The sequence below is a fragment of the Parasteatoda tepidariorum genome, chromosome 2, assembly GCF_982258835.1.
Source record: "Parasteatoda tepidariorum strain Cologne lab strain chromosome 2, Ptep-v5.0, whole genome shotgun sequence".
NCBI lineage: Eukaryota > Metazoa > Arthropoda > Arachnida > Araneae > Theridiidae > Parasteatoda > Parasteatoda tepidariorum.
In genome coordinates this window covers 2243547-2263435 of record NC_141756.1, presented here as the reverse complement: position 1 = coordinate 2263435, position 19889 = coordinate 2243547, and the positions used below count along the sequence as shown (strand labels likewise).

The 19889-nt window shown below is 28.4% G+C and overlaps 1 protein-coding gene across 4 annotated transcripts in view; it reads left to right on the top strand.

Moving 5' to 3' along the window:
- LOC107454559 (transcription factor 12) overlaps window positions 1-19889 on the top strand; it is a 79179-nt gene that overhangs the window by 49057 nt on the left and 10233 nt on the right. For all 4 annotated transcript variants that reach the window (XR_015430470.1, XR_015430471.1, XM_043047055.3 and 1 more), the window contains 9 exons: window positions 7313-7403; window positions 9913-10058; window positions 11146-11224; window positions 13041-13117; window positions 14074-14253; window positions 14938-15016; window positions 16443-16638; window positions 17637-17726; window positions 17806-17957. Coding sequence is in view for 2 of the 4 variants with exons in the window: in XM_043047055.3 (XP_042902989.2) it covers window positions 7313-7403; window positions 9913-10058; window positions 11146-11224; window positions 13041-13117; window positions 14074-14253; window positions 14938-15016; window positions 16443-16638; window positions 17637-17726; window positions 17806-17957 (1090 nt within the window). In the remaining 2 variants the exon portion in view is untranslated. The remainder of the gene's footprint in view (window positions 1-7312; window positions 7404-9912; window positions 10059-11145; window positions 11225-13040; window positions 13118-14073; window positions 14254-14937; window positions 15017-16442; window positions 16639-17636; window positions 17727-17805; window positions 17958-19889) is intronic.

Genomic DNA, 19889 nt, shown 5'->3' with positions numbered 1-19889 from the left:
AATTTTATTATGTTTAATGGATTCTAAAATTGGTTGATTATTAGTGATAATCCAAGAGAAACCATCTTTAGAAATATTGTTAATAATTTTATTTAAGTAGTTAGAGAAAATGGTGCCAGGTTTAGTTAGATAAGTTTTAGATCCACGTGTGATAGTTTTAAATTTTACTGGAATTTTATGAAATTTAGGACTGATAATTAAGTAAGGAAATTGTATATTGCTAATTTTAATTTTTAATCTCTTTCAAAAATTAAAAAAAAATTTTATGACAATATTATTATTGAAGTTACTAAGTTTAACACTTTTACTATTTTTTAATTCCGTATTTAAAAGTTCAGCATAGAATTTTTTCCAGAAGATTGCATGATTATTGTTAGCTTTGTCTATGGGAGTAATTCCAAATTTTTTTTGAAGTTGCTTAATTGATTGAACAATATAGATAAAATTTGTTGGATTATTACTGATATTTGAATTATCCTTATTATTGAAAACAAAGTTTTTAAAGTAATAATAAACACCCCATTTCCATTCTGTTAGCATACCTGAAGGTAAAGAGAATCTATTTGATATCTTTATACAAAAACTATTGATATCATTAAGAAAGTATTTTGGAATTTTATTGTTTGATATATGGTAAATGGGTCTAAATTTTGTGCCTTTTATCATTAAATTCCTAAGTTCTAAGTTTTCTATAATACTTAAATTACCAGTAATAATATGTTTATGATGTTTATCAACAAAATCAAAGTATTTCTCTTCCTCACAGTGACATTCATAATCGGATCTATTAATACTCCCTAAATTTTTTCTAATTTTAATTTTTGATCTTTTTTAATAATTATCTTTACAGTGGAAGGGATATTTTTCTTCAAATTGATGGAATACCACAAGGATCTAATTATTCATCTCTCTTAGCTAACTTATTTTTGCATTATTGTGACAAAAATTATACTCTTGATATTAAATTTGTTTTTAGATATATTGATGACTTAATTATCTTTAATTTTCAAGATTATACTATTTTATTAAATGATATTTACCCCGAGGAATTAATCATGATGATAATATTAATTTCAATTTTTAGGATTTGGGTATTATGAAAGAAGAAAATATCTGCTTTGTTGATTTATACGATAAAAAAATGATTTTAATATTAATAAACTAATTACTTGAAATTCTAATGTTTCTAGGAGCATCTATTTAAATACCACTTTTAATGAAATGAACAGAATTAAAAGAGTATGTAGTAATATTTATTTATCCAAAAAACAAATCGATAAACTCTTTCAAAATTTGAAAAAAAACAATGGATACCCAACTAAAGTAATAAAATTTTATATAAAATCATTAAATTAATCGTATATTTTTGTGGATATATTTACTAAACATTTTCTTTGTTAATTTATATAATTTTCCCATGTGCAAATCCATTTCTGGTAAATCCGTTGCTAAAATTATTTACTAAGTAATTTCTTTGTTAATTTGTATAAATTTTTTCGTGTGCAAATCCATTTTGGGCAAATCCGTGGTCAAAATTATTTACTAAAAAATTCCTTTACTAAAAAAATTTCTTTGTTAATTTATATAATTTTTCCAAGTGCAAATCCATTTCGGGCCAATCCGTGACTAAAATTATTTTTTTTACTAATAAATTTCTTTGTTAATTTATACAATTTTTCCATATGCAAATCCATTTCGGGCAAATCTGTGGCTAAAATTATGTGCAAAGCAGGCAATTCATGTTTCTCTTTTCTGTTTTATATTTTTTTCTTAAATTAATATTTAAATTCTAAAATTATTTATGGTCAACTTCTTTAAATTATCCAGTATAATAATACCTTGCTCACATCCATTTTCGGGCCCATTCTTGGTAACTAACAAATCAAACGAACTTTTGCAATGCAGTAAGAACGGCACTTTAAAACAAAACTCCTCTAGTTACACTCAATTTGCCTTTTTTGTTTTCATATTTTGCAATCTGGCAATCTTGTTACGAAAATATTTTAAATCATTCTTGAAAAATTTCCCGTTCATGTAAGTACATTTGAATTCGCTACTCGCTTTATAGATAATGTTTTATTCTGTTTTATTCTGTTTTTTTCTTTTATTTTGTTTTCTGTTTTTACATGTTATTTTTACTTATTGTGTTCTATTTAATTTGTTGTAATTTTTGTAAAAAAAATTTTGAGTGCTCTTCACACTATTGTATTGACATATTTTGCTTTGGCTATATTGATACAACATCAGAAAGCACTCTTTTTTGCTGATGTAATCGTGTGGGCTGATGAAAAGATTATATTCCGGATTTTATAAAAAAAATTTTATCCCTTTTTTTTCCTTCAAAGTTTGTTATATTTCATACATATATATATATATATATATATATATATATATATATATATATATATATATATATATATATATATATATATATATATATATATATATATATATATATATATATACCGAGGTTTATTTAGCTCGTCCTCATTTCTCCATTACACGGAGAGAGAAAAAAATTAATTGATTATATTCAATTTCAGTTTTAAGTTGATTTAGAAATATTTGTTTATGATAAAATCTGGACTTCATCACTCATGAAGCTAGTTATGAATAATGTATATTAATAGTTCAATGTTGGCATTTAATTTTGTTCCAAAATATTAATTTTATAGGATTTTTGCATCACTCAGCTTTTTATTTTCACCAACATGCATTTTAATGTTCTCTTAATGTTGAACTTGTTTATAATTACTGTCTTACCCGGCGATTTTATGTATAAACATGAATATTTAAGAAGGAAAAAAATCCCTTATTGGCGTGAATTGAAACCCTTTGGACGACGAGAGGACAATTATAAAAGTTTACCTGCATTTTGCCAGTTTTTCCAGGTCTATTGGTTTCATAAAAATTCTTTTATTTTTTGTACATTTTAAAAAATTCCCTAAAATTGAATTAGTTTCCTAAAAAAGTTCCTATTAAAATAAAAAAAATTTGCGCAGATTATTGCTTGCCTTAATATTTAAATAAATATTTTTTATATATAATGAAGCAAGCCTCATTTATAGAAATCAGTTTAAAACTCTTTTTGTTCTAAAGTGTTCAGTTTATTTTTATTTAGAACTTCCTTTTTAAGTTATTTAAAAAATCTTTTAACCATTGATGAATGAAATATCGATTAATTACTATTCAAAATTATGAGTAAACATAACACATAATATTTCAAGCATACTTGATGTCAATCATAACTGGGAAATATTGCAGTTTTTCTATTTAGATGACTTGAAATTCCCTGCGTGTAGTACATAATGCAACAATTATCATGAAATTTATATTTCTTAAAGTCTAGTGCATTTTTTCTGATTCATGTCGGCTGCTAAGGTAATACAGATGGCATGAATGCAATAACCATTTTCTCTCTTTTGTAATTATTTTTTCATGCTATCGTTGCATAATTATTTGCTTGTGAATCGTCCGATTCACATACGCATCGTTGCACCCCAATTCCTAAACGACTCTTAACGGTTGTTTGACCCACAGGAACTATTTGGACGCTTATCATTAGAATTTTATTGCGAATGTTGAAGAGAGGAGGTTAAAAATCATTACCGAAGCCCTTGAGTCGGACGTAATGTAAACAAATGAGGCTATTTTCTAATGAGAGGATATAAGCGCATATTTTTAACACCTTCTGTTTTTGACACACTCTATGTAGAGATATTCAATTTAATTTTTTATTCTCTGGTTTTATTTTTCTCATGATTTTCCTATCAATCCACTTATATTTGAATAAAACATTTCCTTGTAAAATAAATGTTTGCTGTTACTACACTAGGCGGGGATGGATGTTTTTAAGAGCAATCTGAACGTGAGAGTTGAAAGCCTTGTTTATGTTGCATGCAAAACAACCGATATCATTAAAATCTTCTGTTTTAGAAAAGTCACACAGCTGGTATTTAACACTTGTTTTATTTGCGGGGATACTTTTTTGCATTCTTAACTCTTTTTAAGACCTTATCGTTTAGAGAATTTCAAAACTTATTTTCTTTCCTTCCGAGGAAAATGTGTGTGGCGACTTGTAGAAATCTCGTATCCAAATAATCCACAGCGAAACTCCAACCTGTAGATATTTAAATAAATTTCTCTATGAGAATCGTTAAAACTTATAAAGTTGATTATACAAATAAGTAGAACAACACAAAATTGAGACACCCTTAAAAGTAATGAAAAGAACAAGAGTGATAATGTGGGGAGGGTTACACTCCTTCAGACATAGATAACTAAATATCATCTTTAAGTCAGTTAATATATTCGAAAACAAAATGTTCACACATTTGTTATTTATCTTAACAGCTTTGAAATGTAATATTATACCCATTTTCTTTTTTTAAAGGGAAGTCTTTCCTTATATGAAACACTATTTCTTTGCTGATTCCATTTATAAACTTTTTGACTCGGATAATTGCTTTCAAGCTTAAAAAATGGATGAAGCATTCGATCCATTTTTTTTTTTATCAAGACTTCAATTCGAAATTCATTAATATACTTGCGCGGCCTAAATAAAGGACTCGAATGGCGACTGTGTAACAAATTCGAAACAAAAAGGATAGAACAACGTGTCATCTTAAGCAGACGAGTCCGAAATTAATACGCGCCCATGCCCCACGTAACAAGTGTCATCATCTTTAACTTCCGACCGAATTCACTCAGGAAATAACGGCTCATTGCGCTAAAAACGCCCCGGATTCCAAAGCTATGCCGGGGCGACACGTCAAAAAGAGGTTGTTCCGATGATGTTTAATTAATGAGTCCCTTTCTCTTCGTGTATAAATCTGCTCTTTCTCCCAGTAGAAAAAAACAAAAAAGCAATAATTGTTTGAAAAGTCTGCAACTGAAAGTTTAAAAAAAAAAAAGAAGGAGAAATTACTTAACGCAGAGTTTTAAAGATAGCTTAGAATTTTTGCTGAGAAGTTATGTCAACATACCATCTTAAAAAGAAGCTAATAAAAGCTCGAGTATTAATGTAATTGTTTTTATTGGATACTCTCTTCATTTTTGACACTGCGTTCTTTACAGAATATTTTGCCAAATTCCCCAAGTCAAATATTTTATTTTCATATTAAAAATAGTGTTTTTTTTTCTTCCAATTATTCTATCGAATAGTGTTGAAATTTCAAATGTATCGTTTTAAAAAGCCGAATGCGATGCCTCCTAAGGCTTTTTAGCGATTTATAAAAAAACATTCATATTTTCTGCTTTCAATGTATATTTACACGAAGGTGGATTCGAGATCTTTTAATTTAAGATACATGAAACAGAATGCTATTATTACTCCTTATCATCGATAATATTGCCCGTTTTATGCATCTCTCCCCTTTTTTTACATTATGGAGATAAAATCTGCAGAGGAGGGGATTAAGAAAAATACAACAATTAATTTGAACATGAAGAAGCAGACATGGAAATTGACTATGAAAGCTTAAGGGGGGACGCCATACCACGGGAAAAACTTTTCGTCGCAAATTCATTTTCATCTGCATTACTCATTTAAAAGAAAGAAAAAAAGTGAGAAAACATAAGCCATGAAGTTTCAATTACAGAAGGAAGAGAACTTCTCCATTGCGTCATCCTCAGTTATCTTCTCAAAATTTATTTTCCTTTTGATAATTTTAAAATTTATTTTCAATATTTCATATCTTATTCTAGGCTTGTCTGAACTCATTATTTCTATACTTTAAATTAGTTATGAAGGTAAAAGAGAATTTACGACAGAAAGTTTTTTTCGTGTCCTTTTAAGCTAAATCTTTTATTATCGGAATATTTCAATTTTTCCGAATTTTTATATAGTTTGCTATTCCCCCCCCCCAATCAGCGTTAATATTACTGAACTTATATCTCGGACATATAAGTCCACTGTTTTTCCTTTATTTTTTAGATATTTCTGTGTTTGTCAAACTAAAAAATTAGCATCCCTATTTACCGATCCAAAATTTTACTAGCGTAAATAATTAAAACATACCTTTTCAAAAAAATCTTGTTTAGGTATCTACCCAGTCATTCTCTCATTGTAAAAACTGACTTACTTTTATTAACTTATTTTATCCGCTTTTAACCAATATTTTTAAAAAAAAAAAAACTTCTCTTTTCATAGTTGTAAATTGTTATATTTCGAATGAAATTGAATAATAAAACGTATTTCCGAATCTTACCAATTTTAAAAATTGTTATTTAGAAACTTCTTGTGTTATTCCCTCTTTCCAATATGAAAGTTTCAAAAAATGGTTCCTCTCTAGATTATTGGGAGGGGGTGGGGGAGAGACTTTGTTTTGATTCTTTTCGCGTTTCCCTTTTAAAAGATCCGACTATTTATTTTGCTCTAGACTTGTACCCTACCAAATTCCTAACAGACACCTGCTCATTTTCTGAATGAGTTGTTTCTTAAAGTCCTTCCAAGAAAAGTTTAACTAAAACTTTATTTTTCTTCCAATTTAGAGGGTGGATTTTATTTAGATGTGACGTTTTTATTGTTATATTTGTAATACATAGATCATTTAATGGATCAGGAAATTTATTTTAACTATTAGTAATATTTTTATCTCCTTACTTTTCAGTTGTTTCTCTTTGTTTGAGCTGTTAACTCTAGTGTTTAGTTTTTCACTAGTATTTAAAAACGTCATATTAACTTAGTTATCTAAATGAATTTTTTATTCATCGCTCATTTTTGTCAAAATTATTTTTGGTATCATTTTTAATGTCAATAATTATTATGTATGGTAAAATGTGTAATAAAGCACTTTTTCTTTGGGAAAAAAAAAATTTCGTATGAATAATTTATTTTTAGAGTATGAAGTTTTTTTTTATTTTTTTTTTAATGAAGTCCTTACTCATCCAATTGAAACTGAAATGCAATCTTTGTGAATTTTGGTTGAACGATATGTGTGGAGATGGTGTAGCTGCAAACAATCAAATTCTCATGTTTACTTCTTACAATAATAAAACTACGTTTCTATGGAACTAATAGTTACTACTTTTCTATGGAATCAACATAATTTTGTTTCTTTTAAGTATTGCCAGAGTTGTGATCGTCGCTATTTATTTATTTATTTATTTTTTTATAAAATTGTTAATTTTAATTTTCATAGTTACACAGTTGGCATTTATTTGGGACATTTTTAGTTTGGACGTTGCTGATTTTTTATGGTTATAAAACATTGTTTTAATTGAGTTAAAAGAAGTTAGTTTTTTTTTAAAAAATTTAATTACATATGTATATTTTTCATGAACGTTATTTAATAGAAAATTCTTTTTTTAGGCTTATGGCTCTGATAATTTTGACAGACCCAGCCCCCCATATTCATTGGCCAAACCTGTTATGTATGATGATGGTGGTTATTACATGAATGGTATGGTTTCTTACTCATTTATAATCACTTTTGATTTATTCCTTTAATAACAATTTATAAATTGTATCTAATATATTAAACTTGCATCTCTCTGTGTATAGAAGCGTGAGTCTATATGCATGTTCGTCAATAACTCGATAACATATTCATATGAATTTTGTCCTTTTCTGGAACCTCCACGTTTTTTTGGAGCCACATTTTTTATAAACGTTCATCGCTTTCTGGCGTCATGTAATGGAAAATACGATATTTCATTGTGAAAATCCATTGTTGCTGATTGAACTTTTCTTAATACTTTTAAACAGCTTCATTGGTTTTCAAGGTGTTTTACCTTAGACAGCACTATTTTGGAATCATTTTACGGTATTTTCTATCCCCCTATATTAAGTTATTGGAATGTAATATTGGGGAGGGAAAAATAAACGTGTTTATCTAGTTTTTAAATGTATTCTCATCGAAACAACATCGTTATAAAGTTTTGAAAATAATTGAAGCAGACGAAAGAAAGCCTCAAAAATGTATTACTCAATCAAATCTTGCTAAGCTCATATTTTAAGTTCTGAAGTGAAAATACATACTAGAATACGTGAAGTGAATATATGTATCCAAAATTAATGAAATAGTATTATATTTGGCCGTTGCGGGTCATTTTACCGAGTGTCGACTTTTACCTATGAGTCGATTCCTTTTGCTACTGCATCAAAGTGAATTTTGATCTGTTGCAGTGTTAAGTTCTCTCGATGTGACGTTTACCTATTTATATTTTGTTTTGATTCTAATCGCTGGCTGGATTTCTGTGGGATTACATTTTTCTTCTTATGAGGAATTAGAAAGATCTAACTCTGAATTAAGATACCGTACACTGATGTTTTTTTTAAAAATTAATTTTTTTTTTTTTTTTAAAGATTGAAAGTCACTTCACCAGACAGAGAGTTTTAGTATGATCCCCTTCAACAAAAGACCAAAAATGAAAAGATCCAGTTGACTGGAAGTCAATTTCTGGAAGAACAGTAGATAGGGAATGGGAAGGCTCTCAAAAGACTTTTGTGTTGTTACTCTAGACCAGTGGTTTCCAACTGGCGGCCCGCGGGCCGTAGCTGAAATATATTAGTTGTCATTTTTTTGTGGACAATTTTCGTAAAAAATCTATATGGGTTAAAAGTACTTTTCTCGTTAATAAAGATCTCATTTCTTCGTTTCTGTGAAATTTATCATACCAACAGAGCAAAAATAATTATTTCTCGGGTTTTGCATCCAGGAAAATATTTATTCAAATACAAAAATAATCGTGCATATTGCTCTTTTCTTTATTTCATTTTTTTGTATTTTGTGAATATAATTTAGCATGTGCGTATCAGGAATTTCTCGAAGAAATTCTCCGATTTAACTTTTTGAAACCACTCATTTTGGACGAAAATATTTACACACACATTTGTAAATTTAAAATGTAAATATCTATTCTCTGGTGGTTGCGGCAGATAAACCTCAATTTTGTCATTGAACATTTTGAATGCTACTATGTAAGTTTTAATATCAACCTTTTTAAAGTTTTATATCTTAACAATTAGATATCTGTTGCACATTAATTGTTTAATACATGGGTGCACATTAAAGTTATTGTAGCCTGAATTTTTAAATATACAATTAAATATTTTTTAAAATCTACTTCTTATTTTAATTTGTAATTCAATACTTTTGTATTGTACAACTTGGTAAAAATCTGACAGTAATATTTAATGTTCCCTCAAACATAAAAGAGTCCTACATAAAATTTTGATAAAGTTGCGGCCCGCCATTTAATTTGTCTTTTTAATTGTGGCTGCCGGCTTCATGTAAGTTGGAAACCCCTGCTCTAGACTGATATTCTTTTTTTTGTGTTTGTTAGGGTTTAGTGCTGTTGCCTGGTGTACCCTTCACTGATAACTATTTAAGGTTACACTGACAGTTTGAATTGCCTGAATAACATTACCACAGGATTTGGTTCAATAACGTTATTGCAACTGAACTGAACACATACTCTTGATTAGTTCCTGTTAACTGGCGCTGTTTTCCGAAGTGGGAAAAAAATAGCGATTGAGATAATTTACCAAAGATCAGTGTAATAGCTACTGCCTAATTTTAAGCATAAAAATGCTTTTTCGCCTAAACGGCATTTCAATTTCAAGAATTATTTACAATTATCAGCAACCTTTGTCTCATTTATGAGCTATTTAATGTTTATTGTCATTATTTTATGATGCTGTATTGAACTGATATCCTTTATAGTGTTCATTAACTTTTAGATAACCTATATATTCTTTAACTTTTTTGTCAGACGTAGTTTGTAACAACTGTTTGATTTCTGTTGTAATAAGCATAATAATGACTTATGATGCTATTAAAACTTCATGCATCTTATGGAAGACACTACGTTTAAACTTGCATTTTATAAGAGAATGCGATCCTCAGCATTCAAAAACAGTAGTTATTGAGTCTCCTATATACTGAATAATCAAATTGTCTTTTCTAGAGAGTGTTCCTGATACTTGGTCTTCCAATGCAAGTCTCAATTCTCCAGATTATAATTATTCTACATCATTAATATCAAACTCATCTGCTCATGCTGCACCACCACCTCCTCAAGAATTCCAAACCTCATATTTACCTTCCGATTTGGTATATACATTTTCTATTTATGTCTTTATATTGTAAAGGTTTAATAGACATTTAATATAAGTAACTTTAGTATTAATATCCTCACATGACACAATAATTTTTTGAGGTATAGTTTGTTTTAAACAACTGTGTATATAATATTAAACCGCTTGTACAGGTTTAGAACAAAATTTATAACTAGTTTTATATTGGTAGTCTCAATTTAACTATTCTTAAATGATGTCTCTCAATTTTAGAACGTGATCATTATATATATCACAATAAGGACAAAAATTATAAAAATGAAGAAAAATACCAAGTTTTATTTATAAGCACTCCTTTTTGTGGATATGATCGTTAGAGCTGATAAAGAGATATCTTATATTTATTATTTTTTTTCTGGCTTCTTAATATGAGGGGTCTGTCCAGACATTTTGTGAAAGGTCCGTTTTTCGTGAAAAAATAACTCACATTCTTTCAACCAGGGTCCGCTTTTAGGAATTTGTGCAAATAGGGTCCGTTATTGCAAAAAAAAAACTTTTTCAAGGAGTTTTTAAATTGTAAAGACATACAAGATTATGCTCAATACTGTAAAATTATAATTGAAAAAATTAAATTTTAAAAAATAACCAACAATTGCTGCTTCTAAATTAGAGATGCAACATACAAATATTTGGTATTTAGCCTATACTGCTCAACGCAGAATATTCATTTCGGATGAATAATGGAAGAATCGTCTGCCGAAGACAAAACTTAATTCGTTTACATCCATCTTTCTTGTTTTCTGCTCTGGAAAGGGTTTATTCGATTAATAAAATAATAATGAAGATAAACAAATTTGTGAAGGGTCCGATTAAAAGAAAAATCATTTTGTGAAGGGTCCGTTTTTAAGTTAAAATATTTTGTGAAGGGTCCGTTTTTATGAAAAGATATTTTGTGAAGGGTCCGTTAACGGACCCAAATTTCATCTAAACAGACTCCTGAATATTAATATTTTTTTAAAAAAATATTTTATTTTAATAATTTTTCTTCTCTTTTCATTAATCTTAATTATTTTCCATGTTTTCTCTGTATTTTTAACTTATATATATCTTTTGTTTACTTGTAGACATGTACAACTGAACAGACAAACAGTAGCTTTTCATCAGCACCATCAACTCCTATTAGCTCTCCACCGCCTTTGACTCGTGAGTCTCTCTATCTTTCTTTTGATAAAAAAAAAATTGCTTTTACCATTCTTAAATATATGTTTGTTGCAGCTAAAAATATTTTGAAGTCATTTGAGGTTAGATGAATGAAATCCAGTATTTCAGAATATGATGCATTTTATTATTTTAATTAAAAGAAAAGCTCAACATTGCTGAGATTTTGCAGACTATTTATGTCGATCAAGTAGGGGGAAAGAAATGATTTTTTTCTTGTTAATTGCTTTTTCCTCTTATAAACATAACTTATAGTCTGACTTGAAGAGATAGTTTTGAAATACCCAACATTTCACCTATTTTAAAAATGATTTTCATTCCCCCAAATGTTATGTGTTTTTCAAGGAGATTTTTCCTGTTTTCTATGTATGTTAAAATAGTTCTTCAAAATGGTGTTAAATTTTCACACACAAGAAAAAAAATTTCCCTATGCCTGCAAAAGGATTATTTGTTTTATATCTTTTTCTTGTTTTGAACTTTAAAGAATTTAAACCGATAATAAAATTAAAAAAATTTCTTGATTTGTCTCAAATATTGTGTGGGGCTTTTGGAGTTTCTTATTATTGATTATACCCATCATCGCCCTCACAAATTGCATTCATACAATAAAATATATTTTATATCACAACAATTGCATTTTAAATGTTAATGTTACTTCCAAAACTAATTTCTATTTCTGAAAAACTGTACTGTACTATTACTTTTGTGACAGTCGTAGCATTTGTATGAATATAAAATTCATAAATATAAAAATTGCTTAAAAATGAAAGATACAGAGAAAAGAAAGTGAAGCAGGTAGTTGAAAAAAAGAATTAGCATTTCTTATTCTTTCTTAACATAGTATGTGAAATAATCTATCAACATTGTCATATTTAAAAAAAAAATCATTATTTTTGGAGCACACTTATTTTCAATTATTGTGCACACAATTATTGTTATACATTAATAATACATTTTGGTTACATTTAAATCTTTTTTTCCATTGCTATTACTCTGAATACAGTAAAGGGATTAAAATCACCCTTTTTTTTATTATTATTGTATTAAAAAGAGTTTCTTTTTTCATTATTCCATCGCTTATTATCTTACCTGCTTAACTTGTTTACATTTTAGCATAATATATGAGTTTCTGACCATGTTTAGAGACTAGTAATCACTCATATTTTTCTGAAAATCATGAAGTTGCTATCAGATCCAGCATTCATAAAGTTATATACAATTTTCCTTTTCAAAATTTGATTTTTTTCCCTTTTGTACTGTTTGTATTTTGTTTGAAGCTGCTTCTAAATTTCACGAGCTTAAATAATTTAAATTTTTTAAACCCTTTGTTTTGAAATATCAGTTTGACCTTGTGACTTTTTAAAAACTGCCTAATACACATCACTGCTCCAATATTATCAGGATGTCCTTATACATAAGTCTCTTAGGAGTACTTGGAATTACTTAAGTTTATACCTTGGAAACACCTTTTATTATTATTGCGACTTTTTTGTAAGTAAGAGAGGGTTCTCCTCTATTTTTCATGATTATTACCTGTCTTTCATTTCCTGTATTATTTTTATCCAGTTTCCACTGTTAATGATCAAAAGATTTGGAAATCAAGGAAGGGATTTTACGATTCGAGTCAATTCACCACATTGCAAAAAAAAAAAAAGTCAAAAAATCTTTCGCTCTGTTTCAAAATGTGCTAAAATCATGCATTTTTGAATTCATTTTAAAGTTTATGCGTACCTTTATTTGTAAGCTTATTCAATAATTATTTAGATTTTCCAATAATTAAAGTTTCATGTTCTTTTTTTAGCTCTTCCCAACTGGCAGCGATCAAACCACCAATTTACATCTCAATCTTCCACGTACACAGAGTTAACTAACACAGTGGTAATAATTTATTTGTTCTAATTATTAAGTGTATTTTTTAAAAGCTCTTTTTTATTTTTTAAAATGAATTGAATTAAAGATTTTTTCTTTCTTTCTTTTTTTCCCCTCCACTGTCATTTCAAGTACAATTTAGAAAAATTGTTATTTGCCAGCGTAAAAAAATTTGAAAACGGTGGTCCATTTTTGATATACATTGTCTACAATTTATGCAAACATAAAAATCAACAATATTCTCAATAATTAAATGTTTATTATATATATATATTTTTATTCTTATATTTTTTTCTTGATTATAAAATTAAATATAATTTTTTTTAAAAATTTGACTCGTGCTCGGAAGAACATTCACCCTCTTATATTTTTTCTACTCCTCTGCTCATGCCGTTGATTCTATATTTTAAAAGATAAAAACAATCCTGTCTTAAAATATTTTTTTTTTTTTAAATTTACAAATTTGCATTTTTATATTTGTTTTCTTTTATTTTCAGCAATACTTAATTAGCATATCTTGGGTATATATTGCATAAAAATCAAAACATCAGCTAATCAGAGTGAAGTGCAAGTGATGAAGTTTATGATTTGTGAAATTTTATCACATTATTATTTTTATGAAGTGATAAATAAATTCCAGAAAATTTTCTGCACCTGAGATATATTACAGTACTATCTAGATTTCTCAGTGGAATGAACCTTTATTTTATTTAAAAATAGGACTTAATTAAAAATAAAAATGATTTCTTAATTTTTAGAAAGATAAAAGTAAAGTTGTCTCTAAGGAGTCACCTGAATTAAAAATACATTATTACTTATGCATGTTTCTCAGCCAATTAATTGTCATAATTTCCTTACATATTTTAACTGTGGTTTCAACTCTTGAAGCCAATCTACGATAAAATTTTTTTTTGCAGAAGTATTATTTATAGAATTATTAAAATACTCCTTATTTGAATAAATAGAATCTCCAAGGAGGTGGAATAACAGAAGAAAGAATAGATGATGCCATTAATGTTTTGAGAAATCATGCTGGGGGAGGGAGTACTCTGGCATCCCTCCAACCTCTACATTCCACTTTGGTTTCAAAAAATCAGTCAGTCGGTGTAGAATCCTCTTCTAGTATCTTTCACATGAATCAAATGGTGAGTCATTTATATAATGTCACATTATAATAATCTTGGTACTCCAAATTTGAAAAACTTTTAGAAAATTAATAATTTTTTACAAATTAGATACTAAATACATGTTGTATTATGTCTGGAGGGGTTTTATATGTGTATGCAAATGACTGCAGCAGTGGACTGTATGATTGTAACAAATGAATTTTATTTTATGTATGAAACTGTGGCGCGACATCTTCACCCCCTCATGATCCTTTAGAAGCGTGGGTGTTGAGTATTTTTCTTCGAATTGAATATATCTTATTTATTGTTTAAAACGACCATTTCTAAAATATTTTAAACTTTTATAAGTTACTAAAGCAAGTGTAAATGTCACCGAGTCTTACTTACACAAAAATTATTAGAACTGCTTTAATTTTTTTAATTGAGTTATATCTTTTTAAAGTCTGTAAGTATGGTATTCGTAAATGGTGAAACTGCTCTAATTTATCTATGTATATAATTGTAAGAAATTAAAATGTTAAAATATTCTCACATTTTATGAATTGCAATTATCTTACTCTTGTATACAATTATCTGTAAAAATATCAAGAATGAAAGCGTGCATATGAAATTTTATTCCAAGAATTAAATCTTTAGTTGAATATACATTCTCAGTCTATTGTAGTTTTTTCCTTATATTAATTATTTTTATTATATTCTTAGCCACAGAATGGTATATCTGATGGGCAAAAGGCAGTTATGGGAGTACCAAACCAAGCAGTGCCAACTCGACAGAGCTTTGGTAAGACTTATTTGAAGCTTTTTCTCATTAAAGAAATATTTTTTTTCTATACTAATTGGTGTTTCCAGGTTTTTTCTTTTTAAAACAATCACTTTTATGACGATTAAATTTTGACATGAAAAGGTAATCGTTGTGGCTTGTACCACCAGTGTTCTATTTTGTTAATACTACTTTGCAGTTCTTGTCATTAATAAAAAAATTTTTTTTTTTGAGTGAAATTAGATTTTTGAGCATTATGTTGGATCTCTTTGTGATTGCTATAATCAGCCACGGGAATTTTTGCGTCAAAAGTTTATAATTTTAAAAAAAAGGTTCGGTGAGTTTTTATAAGAAATCGAGGGAATTCATTATTATAAGCATTTCAATATTGGCATAAGTTTTTTTCTAACAATGAAACATCCGACGAGAAGATAAAATTTTTTTTTAAACATTATAAAATTGCAGATTATTATAACATTATAAGGTGCAGATTACTAAGCATTAAATTTAAACAATCATTAGAACCAAATATTTAACCAAGCTCACAACATGAACAGAGAAAACTTGTTGGGTTGTAAACAGAGAGGGTTGTATTAACTTAACAGTTAGAGCAAGTGTAATACAAACAAGTTGGTCTATATAAACTTACAACAGGCCTAGAAAACAGGTAATGTTTCGCAGTTATTACTAATGATTTTCTCATGATCTTAAAAATCCCAATTCTATTAGGAGGCAGGATGTACGATTCTAGCATTTAAGTAATTTGAGCACACTCGATTTGTGCTGAATCCATGTGGTGTTTTGATGTTTTTTCTGGCCAGACCACATTATTTTTTAAAATTCTGATATATTCCACATATTATGAAACTGCAAATTGCACATCTGAGTTTTTACTATTCAAAGCGATCATTTTTGAGCAGTTATTGTTACTGATTTTCAGGTTCTCCTCTGAATACCCGACCTTTTTTGTTGCAAGAATTCTCAAAATGTGCATTTAATTATTTCCTTTTGATTTGGGGAATTTCATCGTAAATCTACACGATTTTGTCTTTTTTATACAGTTATTGCCACATATCTTACGTTTATAAAATCACGAATTGCGAAAAGATTGAAATGTGTAATATTTTTAGAAGTGAGAGAATATTGCATGTGATGTTTCAATGTTTATTCTTTAAATTGCTGATGAGAAAAAAAAAATTGTATAATTTTTCTCATGTTAATTTTTATAATTTTTACTCTTATCTTCTGTAAACAAAAATAAATAAATAAAAAGTTAACTCTTTTGTAAAAAAAAAAAAAAAAACTAATTGAAAATTATTTGTTTAAAAATAAAACTATCAAACCATGAAGATTCTAAAAAATTTCTGGTGATTTATTTTGTTGACCTCTAAATATCAAATTTTTTTCGCTATATTTTTTATACTGAACAATGTTGTTTTCATAATAGCTCCTTTGAACTCTTGTGGAAGTGTAAAGATGGAAGAATTACCAATTGCTAAGGTTTCACCTCTTCAGGCACCACTTCAAGTTCATGATCAACTTCCTACCATTCCTGCACCTGTTAATGTGGTATCATCTTCTAGCAGTACCGCATCTAGAAAAGCAGCAGCACAATCCAGAGGAACAAAAAGAGCCCGTTCCAGGTATGTTCTTGATGTACAAGAAACATCTTTCATGACAAAGAGGATCTACTTTACTTAAAGTTAAATGGATTTTTTCAGTAAAAATATTTAACTAAATTTTATCAAAATATTTTAATTTTATTTTTAAACATTGTATTTTTTTCGATTGTAACATTAAAAAATTTTCAAATGAGTTTGGCAATTTTAAAAGTTTGCTTCAATTGTTATATATATTTTATATAATTACATATATAGAAACACTTTTTTGATTTCATTTCTTTTATATTTTTAATTTTTTCTGCAAAAAAGTATGATGAACTGTTTATTATATTTATTAAAACAATCTAAATAAAATTTTTGAACTGAAATTGTACTGCTTTTACTGCTTACATGTTGGACATGGGAGATTTTCACTCAGTTTCAAAATTTAAGTTACAAGGAAACTTATAAAAAAATACAGCAATGCTAATAAAATAGCCTTGTTAAATCTGGTTGCATCAAAATAGCATTGCTTTACATTTTTTTGTGATAATTAGTATAAGTCCTACTAAATACAACACTAAAAAAAGTCATTTGACTTGTTTCGTGGTTAAAAAAATTATTAGTTTGAACAATATGAAATAGCAACTTTGAAAAATAAAAATCTTGTTCTATAATTCCCTGTATACTTCTCTGTTGGTTGTTTTATACACAAGGTTTCAATCTATTGTTGCTAAAACTCGAGTCATTGAAGAGCTTTGTAACTATCAATTAATTCTGTAAGGTAAATAAAGTGAGTGAGCTTCAAAGAAGAAAAAAAAATTTGTCAATGTGATGTTTCAGTCTGTTTTAGAGATGCAACACATTCTTACACTTTGCATAATGATGATGGAAAATAAAGTATTATAATTTTTCAAAAATAGTTATATTGCAGTCTTAGAGAAATTTCTTAATCTGAATTACATGCTTGTGGAATTTATTGATTAAAGTTGTAAGTATTAACAAAATTATTTACTATGTATACCTTGTATGCTTTTTAGATCATTGGATGATGAAGACAATGATGATCCCCCAGAAATCAAAGCTGAAAAGGAAAAGGAAAGAAGACAGGCAAATAATGCAAGAGAAAGGTAAGAACAATGTCTTGAGTTTGAATCATTTTAGCAGTTATCAAATATTTTACTTTAATATGTGGTTCAATGTTTGCAGGATACGTGTTCGTGACATAAATGAAGCATTCAAAGAACTGGGGAAAATGTGTAGTTCACATGTGAAAAGTGCAGATAGAGGCACTCAGACTAAACTCAATATTCTTTACTCAGCTGTTGAGGTTATCACAACATTGGAGAACCAAGTTAGAGGTATTTTCTTTTATTGTGCTTTTAATAAAGCTTTAGTGTTTTGGTTCAAAAATTTTTCTTCTTTGTTTAAATTCTTTTTTAAAAATAATCTTAAAGACCCTGTGGCATAATTTTTTTTGGCTTTCTGCGACAAATCTCGTTGGCACTTATATCTTTCTGTGAGGTATTTTTAATAATAATAAAAGTATCTGTGACCAATTTTCAATTACAAAAATGCCTTGTGTTTATTAAGAAAAAGGTCAAAATATAGAATAATGCTGTGTGTAAACTTTTTTTTAAATCATATAACTTAGGTACTCATTTTTATGGAGAATAATCTTTTTAACTGAAAATCCTTAAAATAAGTCATTTGCTGAAAAATAAATATGAAATTTGAACGTTACATAATATAAAATATTATTCTTAGTTAGTTGAGACATGGCAAATGATTGGCTTCTGTATTCATATTGTTTACTATTTAATTCAGAATCTTATTATCAATGAAAAACTGTACAGCAAATGGATCGATCGCTGTCGAACGTTAAGGAGGATCACGAGCATTTCTTGAACCTTCTGTTTGCGAGAAAGGTTCAATGTTTCGAAAACAATTCTGCAGAGCAAAAAGTCATTTTTCAGGAAATTCTGCTGAAGTTTCTTGCAGAACAATTTATGTTCGAGGAGAAAGCAATTTTTAGCAGGCCAAGAAAGGCTGATTAGTAGGACGTTCATATACTGCCATCTGAGGAAACCCTGTTTCTTAAATAGTTATTGGTGCACGTAAAATCTGTCGGGATCACAAAGTCCTTCAAGTTCCCATAACAAACCAATACCTTTGGGTGAACTGAATTGGAGATTGATTGCATTCTGGTTCAGGTCAAAATTATGATCTGTGGAAGTATGAATGCGGCTGTGGCGTGACTGAAATCCTCTTCTTGGCCATAGATGCTGCCACTGGAAAACAAGCACCTTCTTCCTTAAATTCAATTGGTTTCCCAAGAAGGCAATAGAAACAACACAATGTTTTGTGCTTTCCAAATGAAAGATCTTTTATGTATGAACTCTCTGTTGCGACAATATTGCTGTGTTGTAATCTTGCAGGAGGCTGAAGGACTCAATGCTCTAAAGATGAGGATGTTCTGTAGTAGATAACTTGAAGGCTTTTGTATTTTATAGATTTTTAGGTTACACAGATCGTCTAAACTTACCTAATAAATATAGCAATATTAGTCTGGAACAGAGTACTCTTAAAATGCACTCGAGTGTTTATTATTTGCAGGAAAAAAAAACGTAAAATTTTCTAAAGCATTAGAACTAATATCAAAACTAATGTATCAATTGTGATTTGCTTAGCTGTTGAAATTGTAATCTCGTAGTAAATTATACAAATAATGCAAAAAGTTAATATTTCTAGCTTAGTTATAGGAATTTCAGAGTGCGTAGCATTTTTAAAAAACGCTTAAAGGTGCTTATTTTCGTTTTTTAAAAGAAATTAAATGTGCTTTTTTCATTGCGTGTTTTTTAAAAGTAATTTTAGGAAAGCTTAATTTTCCCTTTTCCAAAAGTAGGTATTTTTTCTTTGCCATGTCGATTTTTGCCACGAATTAAACAAATATGGTGGTTTTTACAATCTATTCCCCCGCAATCAATTTTGATGTATTGTTATTCCGTAGCACATGAAGGTGCCAATCATTTTACATGTTAGATTAAAAACTTGCGGGTCTGCATGTGTGTATGCTGAGCTAGATTCAGTGGAAAGGATTCTTGCACTCTCGTGTAAAACTGCTGCATTTTGCATTTTCAGGCTTCATTTTCCGCTCTCGATCTTCACAAAAAATCTCTCGAATTTTTGCTGATCACGGGGACCAACTAAACATTGCTAATTTTTTTTCCCTGATGGCAAAAGAAAATTTAATTTTCCTTGTTAATTAGCACTATCGTCTTCGTCACTGGAAA